The 8959-nt window shown below is 40.0% G+C and overlaps 1 protein-coding gene across 1 annotated transcript; it reads right to left on the bottom strand.

Moving 5' to 3' along the window:
• Positions 1-1056: 1056 nt before the first annotated feature.
• Positions 1057-8398, bottom strand: LOC109968563 (putative methyltransferase DDB_G0268948). Its single transcript, XM_020614912.1, has 7 exons — positions 8328-8398; positions 7462-7585; positions 7129-7289; positions 5862-6078; positions 3405-3508; positions 2902-3039; positions 1057-1630 (listed from the first exon to the last, which is right to left on the bottom strand). Exons 2-7 carry the CDS (start codon positions 7570-7572, stop codon positions 1534-1536), a joined length of 828 nt encoding a protein of 275 aa, XP_020470568.1. The 5' UTR covers positions 7573-7585; positions 8328-8398; the 3' UTR covers positions 1057-1533.
• Positions 8399-8959: the final 561 nt, after the last annotated feature.

Here is an 8959-nt window from a genome sequence, read left to right as displayed (position 1 = left end):
CTCAGAAACGCTGTGATATGCTTTGAAACCATTTTGGGGGCTTTAATACAACAACATCCAGAACAGTCACAGACTTCATTGACAGCTTTTGGTACAAGGAATGGAATTCAGTCATTTTTCCTTTCCTGTAACAGTCTATGATCAGGTGTAAATAAATCAGATAGAAAGTCAAGAGATCAGTGGAGGACAATGAAAGTTATTTGGAGTAACTGGATTCTCCTGTGTCTCCCAGCGAACACAGGGTGGTGTTAGTGGTTGTAGGGATATTTCAGAAAGCAGGTTAGACAAACTCAGCAGTTAACCCTGACATGGAAAACTCTGGGTTTTCAGTTCCATAACAGCTGATCAGAAGTAGTTGAGTTGTCTTGAGTTGAGTTGAGTTAAGTTGAGTTAAGCATGTGTGTGTGACTATAAAAAGCCTTCCTTAGTGGAGCTGATTCTATGATTCACCATGGCAGTATAGTAGGTAAACAAAGCACAGAGCCACCATTTTAATCCAGAGGAGCAAGACATATTAGACCCTGATAATACCCATTTATCTTCAAAATACACAGCAGCAGCAGTGAAAGACCCTGAGGTGGAGAACAAAGTCACAACACTTCAATTATATTCAAGGTGATCCACTCATTCACTCAAAATGTTGGTGGCAGCAGATGACCTGTGACTGTAACCTCAGTCTGACCTGGTAATAATGATTCTGGTGATTTGTAGGTGAAAAAAGCAGCAAGATTAAAACAACTAAATCAGTCACTAAAATGTTAAAAACAAGTTAATATTATATACAAATTCAAAAACTACTTTTAAACTGCATCAATCCAGTTTATATAATGTGCAAGTCTTTAAAGCTGCACTACAATCATAGTTAGTGAGAAATATTCATAAAATCTTCAAAATGATCACTTATTGTGATTGGAAAGTTCCAGTGCAACCAATAATATAAGAAATTATTTTTCTTAGATCAGTGTCTTGTGTGGCTGAAGCTTCGTGCAGATTTTTTTTTTTTTTACATTTATAGAGTATGAAGTAGCACAAAATGAAAATACTCAAGTACAGACACCTCAAAACTCTAAAGTACAGTACTTGAGTAATGATACTTAGTTACTTTCTACCACTGCCTGTGTTTGTGTTGTCTGCCTATGCTATATAACCCTATCTGAGCCCCATGCAGCTATTTAGCTAACATCCACATACTCAGTGTCAGTGAATACTTCAGTAAATGTACTTTGTTACTTTCCACTACTGCTAATTACACATAACATTTAAGTGTAGTCTGTATTTAACTAAGCTTAACACAAGGATTTTCAAATCTCTAATATGGTCTATCTAAACCTTTCTTATAAATCTGCCAGCACCAGAAAAAAGAGGGAGGAGTGATGCTATGCTAACTGGATGCAACAAGCTCAACAAAAAGCTAATGTGTATTTTCTAAAATATTAACTACTGCCTTTATATAAATTTGTAGGCAAAATATAGTGTTAATTTCTGTGTCAACAACATTTATGATTTTGTTGTCAATGTGAGTGCTGGCAGGAGTCAGGCTTCCTTGGGTTTGCGGGCCAGGAGATAGTAATAATTCACAGCTACCACCACCTCTGTCTCTGCAGAAGTCACTCTCATTATGGACATCAACCTGGAGAGAGGAACATAGGAGACAGTGTGTGCTATAAGTCTTCCACCCCATTCATCCATTATCAACCACTTATCCAAAATCTGGTCACAGTGGCAGCAGGTTCCAGAAGTGTCCTTCTTCCCAGCAACATTCTCCAGCTTCTCCTAGGGGACTACAAGGTATTCCCAGGGTAGGTGAGATACACAGTATAATACCTCCCCCACCCTGGGGCCTTCTACCACTTAGACATACCCAGGAAGCATCCTAATCAGATGCTCGATCCACCTCAGCTGGCTTTCATTGTGAAGGAGCAGCGGCTTTACTTCATGCTCCCTCTGGATGTCTGAACTCCACAACCTATCTCTATGCTAAAGTCCAGACAGCCTATGGAGGAAACTCATTTTGGCCTATTGTATTTGGGATGTCATTCTTTTGGTATCAAATGTTTGTGGCCATAGGTGAAGGTTGGAACATAGGCAACAGAGTCTAGCCCAGGCCCTACAGGAGTTTGGTTCCAGATCCAGTGCTCTTCAAGGAGATTCGCCCAAATAAATTTAGTTGGTACCTGTTTATCTCAGGTGATGGGCCCACAGGTCAGCAGCTCCATGTCACATTCTGGGGCTTTGCCCAACCGGGCCCCATGTTTTAAGTCATTCAAATAGTAGAACGACACACTGTCACTCTGTTACACCACACCGCAGTTTTAAAGAGTCATGAAAATTCATGTAGGTAAAAAAAAATTTTTCATACTGTATAAGAATAAATATCCTGGAATAACTTAATTTCCATGATGTGTTACTAACACATGGTGGGTTCAACATGTCAGAAGCAACCTGCGGTCTTCTTCTTTTACATGTTTATGAGGAATACACATAATGAATAATTCACTGAATGTAGAGAAACATTGACAGTAAGTACAAATCATTAAATAATTATGTCTAGAATGCATTTTATGATTTTACAGAGCACTGTCACATAGAAGATTGTGTTAAACAGGTGCCTCAGACTGTTTTATCTGAGTTTTGGAAGACAAAAGGTACACACACAAATCATTAAAAGATTTCATAAGCCATAAACATTTATGTGTATGCTGTGTTTCAGTGGTTCCCAACCTTTTTTACTTGGAGCCCTCCTACTTTCATGTCGAAAACCTGAAACCAACGCTAACTAACGCTGCTTATGCTTATAACCTCAGAGCAGACGATTCCTCGCGCACCCCCAGTGATCTTTGGCACGCCAGGCTGGGAGCCATTGTTGTGCCGTATGCATGATACATACTACTGAGAGTTTACCTTTGACGGATGTCCTGGGAGAGAGTAGTGGCCTTATGTGGGTCATCTCGCAACAGAATCTGATATGAGGAGAAAGACTCCACGAGACCCATATAGCTTGACAGAGGCATTGGTATTCTCACCCATAAACACTCTTGCCTGTAGCACATAAACACACACACATAGCCAGTATGTACTGTACATTCATATCAATCATATTAATGGATTTTTTAAAGCCAAACATCAAATTTGCTCAGTAGACACCACCGTTTTTTCTTTAGTTTGCAGAGTACACCCTGGTATTACTTTGACACAGTAATGATGAGCACAGCCTAACTGGAAAAAGAGGGAGGAGGAAATCTGTCAAATCAATTCCGATTAAATGTTTTGGTACGGTAATTTAAGGCAAATTTATATGGATAATGGCTGAGAGGAGTACTGAAAATCTTAATATCTGTGACCTATGTATTTGAATGTGTGTGGAACACAGATAGCTGACCAAACAAAAACATGCTGTCACTCACCACTCCTTATCAGGGTAAGGGATGGATTCATACGCCTCCCGGTACCAGCCAATAGAGTGTGGACCGAGTTGTGGACTGCGGTAAGGTTGTAAGGCTGCATAAAACTGATAAAACCAAGAGTTAGTTTATCATTAAACTGGTTTTACTTCTATCACTTTCTTAATGGCAGGACATATGGCATGAGCCAGATATAATGCACTCACTGAGGTTTGCTTCAATCATTCAACAATGAATTGGTTCCAGCCCCCAGCTATGTGTTCATACAGTTTATCCAGAGTTTGTGTACATTTTTTGTCAGTGTATTCTTTAACACAATGGCACATTTTCTGTTACAATATCTTGCTGAAAAATATGTATACTAATAAATCCAACTCAAGACAACTGTACACATTTAAGTGTGTATTATAAAAAATAGACACTAGATGGTAGTGTTGCTCATTTTTGGTTCAAAGTCAATTTTGTTCTGGACAGAAAATCCAAGACAGCTGATGTGAGATAACTTCTCCTTTTGAGTCTATGAATCAGGCAAATGAATATGCTGTTGTAAAAATCTATAACAAAGGCAAGCAGCCCAGGTGGAGCATCAGGGGGTGCAAGCGGTGCAGCTGCACCTGGGCCCACTCATCTGGGGTCCCGGGGGGGCTCTTGGGACAATATGAATGTTCAAACAATGTAAATCAACAATGTACAGCAATGCTAAGTCAGGTGAGGGACTAATTACGCAAAACCATGAAGGTTATTTTATTTCCCTAGATGTATTTGCTCACCCACAGAGTGTGTAAAGTTACCTAAATCAAACACACCCTCCCAGCCTTCACTAGAACCTCAGCTTGCTTCAGAAAAATGCTTAGTGCGTTCATTCAAAATGCTACAGACATACAAAGGCAAGAGTGGTGCTCAAAGAGAAAGAAGAAGCAAGATTTTGAATACAAGGTTTCAAAACTGAACAAACTGGATTATTTTTAGATGGTTCTTCATCGTTGTCAGCAACTGCAGGCAAAAATGGGCTAGTGTTAGTGTTAGTGTTAGAGGAAGCCCTGGCTAGCAGCACAGTGGTCTTTCATTAAGTTACCACAGAGCTGTACACTGGACTTTTCTACACTTGAAAATTACAAACAAAGAAATATGACTAAGGCAGATCGTTGAGAACTTTGCATAGCGTAAGACCAGCAGAATGTCATTCAAATAGTGAAGTACAATACAGTTATTATTTTCTAGCTGCTGAGGAGTTGCCAGTTACAATAATGCAGCAGCACTGTTTTGTGTGTTTACATTAGGTATTGTTCAAAATTGTACAGACTCGCTATGTGTGTAATTTCTGATGCACTCGTGATGATATTTATATTGCTTGTACAGTTACATGTATGTGTAATATGCCAGTTGCTGTTTACTGTTGGCTATTTTAGTTTGTGTGAGTGCTATTTTCTATGGAGGCTATACTGAGGAAGATGATGGCGGTGCATCATAATGTAGTACTTGTTGGATTGCACTTGTTTTGGTGTTTATATTGCTGCTGTGTAATATACCATGGCTATGTTATATTTTACTGCTGACAGTTTAATTATTGATTTATGTCCATCTTGTATTTGCCACAGTGTCCATAGCCTTTTTGTTGACTGATGTTCATTTTTGCTTGTGTGAATATGTGCTGTTTTCCAATTGATCATAGTGAAGCTGTATGTAGGAAGATGGTTGGTAGTCTATTGTCTGCACAAGCAAGTGGTTGTGAATTGAATTAAGGGATGAGGGTCTGGTAGTTTGGGCTGCACCCAGGCCAGTGCTATGTTGATCCACCACTGCCAAGCAGCATATGTGGCTATGTCTGTGTGGGAAATGCTTGTTTGTTTTAAAGACAGTGTTGTCATCTGTGACTTTTTTTTAATTGAAGTACATTTTAACATTGTCTTTGTGTTTTCGACATTAATAACAGGTTTAAATACATTACCTTTTGTTTACCTAATTTACTATAAAAATACATGTCAGTTCACAAACGATATCTGTCACAGAAAAGTAAATAAAAGGTATTAAAGTAAATAAAAGGTATTAAAGTAAATAAAAGTATTAAAATTAATTTGTTTTCCATTTAACTGCTTCACCTTCAAGATTCTATTTTTCATGCTGGCTCAGTGTCACACTGTCAAGTGAATTTAGTACTGGATTCTGAATTGTATTGTAATATTTAGCAGGAATATAAAGTAAATATTTACACCTGTGCTTTCCCAGGCAGAGACAAATCCTGCCTTGTCCATGACTAACATTCATTCCCTGAAGTAGTGTCATAATAATTAACAACAATGACGGGACGGCACAGTCTTAACTAATCATGAATGCATATCTTCACAGACTAGACGGTTGACTTGTTAATGCGCTCTGACAAAGTGTGCAGCCATGTAACTGTAGATATCGAATTTAACTGTAAAAAATAACCAAATATCTCTGCAGATGTTCTGTGAGCACCTCTTTGCAGACTTGGTTTAGTGTATGCAGGCAGCAGTCAGGATAGCTGAGCTCCATGTCAATGGTGTAGTTGAACAGAGCTAAGCAGCCATGGGGCTTCAAGACTCTGTGGGCCTCTCGGAGAAAGCGCGGCCTGTCAAACCAGTGGAAGGCAGACATGGCCGTCACCAAGTCCACTGAGCTGTCAGAAAACGGCAGCTCCTCAGCCGCACACTCTCTGAAGATGGAAAATAAACAACAGCCAAAATCAAAATAAAGATGCTGCCTGGTACTGGCTCTTGAATGGTCTCCACATTATTATCTGTGCCTGAGGAGTGTTCCGTTGTTGTAAAGCAAGAGCTTTTGCATTAAGGTGCAGTGGTTAGCACTGTCGGTTCAAAGCAGGAAGCTTCTGGTTTCAAACCTCGTGACTGACTGGGGCCTTTCTGTGTGGAGTGTGCATGTTCTTACAGTGCCTGTGAGGGCTGAAAGACCATTTTTGCAGTTTGGCTTTTTTAAAGATCTATACTGGAGTTGCATTCATTCTATAAGCTTATGGTGGCTGTCAAGCAACACTGTTTCTGCATACCTTCTAGGTCACACGTCGCTAATTTTAACTTTGTCTGTTGCTTGATACGTCTATTTCCATCATGCTCTGCCTCACAGAAAATGAATGTGAGGCAACACACAAATTCCCAACAACAGTATTAATGCCAGTGTAATTAATACCATGTTACATTGGCATTAATATTAGAAATAAATTGCACAACAATAATCACTGGGTGAGAATTCATCCTGCTTGGGTCAATGTAGCACTAATGTAATAACAGGTTAACCAGTGTCCATGCCCAGTAAACCCCCCCCCCAAGACATGAATATTACTTTGACTGATCAATCCAAAAATATAAAAAGTAATTCTAACACTAGGAGGAAACTACTTGTTGGTATTAGGTTAAACTACCCTGTGACTGCACATTTGTTCTCTGGGCCTCACAGTCTCACAGTGTGACCAACTTCCACTAGACAAGGGTCACATTGTCCCTGCTTTGGCCAACTTTCATGAAAATAGTTTGCCAGATTCTCAGAGCTGAACAAATAGTTTGACGTTAATTGTAATTTGCATATAAACATCTCACACTTTTTAGCCAGAAAAGCGTATGAACTGTCAGTTATGCACACAAAAAAAAAAACTATTGAGAGACACATTAGTTTTCAGAAAGCCTTCAATATGTTTTTCACTAACTGCATCTCTGAAACATTTTGTGACTCCTGGTTGCCCTGTGCTTACCTATATGTGATGTTTGGTTGTTTAGCATGCTGCAAAGCCATTTCCAGCTGGGCAGGACTTACATCCGTCCCCACTACGGAGGCAAAGTGTTTGGCCAGCAGCACAGTGCCCTGTCCTGAACCGCAACCCACATCCACTGCCAGCTCAAAGGGACGGCCTTTCTGACAAAATATTTATCAGAACATATTTTGATATTGCTCTAATAAAGTTAGTTATAACATCACCCACTGACAATGAAACTCAAGAGAATCATTATTTGTGTCTTGCTAAGAGCTGTTGCTATAATTCACAACACAGAGACTACCATCCCTTCTTCACTTGTAGGACACAAACCTGCTGTTCCAGGAAGTCAAGCACTTGTTGTATCAGATGATCCGATGGAGCGATCCTGTATTTCCAGTAGGAAGCTGCATGCTTCTTCCCTTCAAACAGACGGCAAGCCATAGGTAGTCGATGCCTTTAGGAACAGTTGATCCAGCATAGGTTTAAATAAAGAGAGAAAATTAAAACAGATCAAGGCAAATTAATACTTTTTTCATGGACAAGGGGAGCCAGCTTCAACAATGAAAATACATTTCCTTCTGCCAGCAGTCCAATAGAAACACACACACACACACAACCAAAACAAAATGGGGCGATGCCAAAAGTACACTGAAAACTCTGTAACTAAGCAGAAACAAAGTGTTTTCTTATCCCCACCCTCCACCCACCCCCATTTTATGCAAGCCAGCATACAGATGTTGCACAATGATTTACAGGGGTTACCCTACTCACACAGGGACAGCTTCACCTCACCTCGGTAAAAGACACTACAGTCTCCTCTTCGAAATAAAAACTACTTTTGTATGTAAAAACCAAATCTGTGCTGACGTGCTGGCCTCTCCCAGATAAGATATTACATCAGCCCAACCTGTACCTCTACCGGTGTTACCTGGGGTAGAGGTAACACCGGAAACATAAATCCGAGAACATCAAGGTAGAAAAACACGTTTTAATGTGCGACTGTGAACTGCAGACTATACAGAGTGACCGGCTTAAACACACAGCAGAGTCCTGGACGGGAAACCGGCATCTGCAAAGCTCCGTATCGGACCCGAACCCTTACTTATTTCTAAGTGGAACCCGGACTCGACCCGTTAACATAAGACTCGCGACCCGAACCGTAATTAAAACAGGCTTTAAGATGCTTGGTCACTTACTTTAAATGCTGGAGGAAGGACACAGCACCTGGGATCTGCAGCTGTTCCCTTAGTGAGAAAGTGCCTCGGTTCACATTTCTAACGTTCAAGTAAAGAAGGGGCGAGGCTGCGCCCCCTAGAGGTTTGTTCACATTACAGCGGGATGCGCCCGCAGTGACACATTTACAGTGTGTGCTACAGTTAGATTTTATTGTTATTATTGATGTTAACATGTAAGCAGCAGTTTAGTATGTAACCAACAATATGTTATCAATTTTATGCTGCTGGCTGGTTTAGTTTAGTGTATAACAATTCACTGTGTTCCATCTGCTCATTAGAGGTTTTTGACATCTTTGTCTACTATAGGCTCTATTTTATTACAAAGCCTCGTCCGGCTCTTTCAAACCAGGAACTCACAAAGACGAAGTAGACCACTTAGATTTTATAAAAAATAACCGTGCTGGTGTAACCAGTGTACGAAGAAATGTAACTTCCATATAACTCCTTGATTGAAACCACACCAAATCCCGATTTGTTTTGTTAATTGTTTAAACAGGGTTATATACTGTAGCGTATAAATTGTGTACTGTCTTTTTAAGACACCTGAGATGCGCTTTTTTTGTACGTCATCATTGTCTAACTCTCAGTTTGTG

Source organism: Monopterus albus, unplaced genomic scaffold, assembly GCF_001952655.1.
Source record: "Monopterus albus unplaced genomic scaffold, M_albus_1.0 scaffold153.1, whole genome shotgun sequence".
In the NCBI taxonomy this organism is placed as follows: Eukaryota; Metazoa; Chordata; class Actinopteri; order Synbranchiformes; family Synbranchidae; genus Monopterus; species Monopterus albus.
The sequence above is the reverse complement of the archived record's forward strand: the minus strand, read 5'-3'. Positions and strand labels throughout refer to the sequence as shown.

Excerpts from the sequence above, each read along its gene's own strand:
- LOC109968563 (XM_020614912.1), bottom strand. The coding sequence starts at position 7,572 with ATGGCTTGCCGTCTGTTTGAAGGGAAGAAGCATGCAGCTTCCTACTGG. Across the intron at positions 6,079-7,128 it reads CAACCAAACATCACATATAG|AGAGTGTGCGGCTGAGGAGC; the intron begins GTAAGCACAGGG and ends TTCCATCTTCAG. Across the intron at positions 3,040-3,404 it reads CCTTACCCTGATAAGGAGTG|GCAAGAGTGTTTATGGGTGA; the intron begins GTGAGTGACAGC and ends TATGTGCTACAG.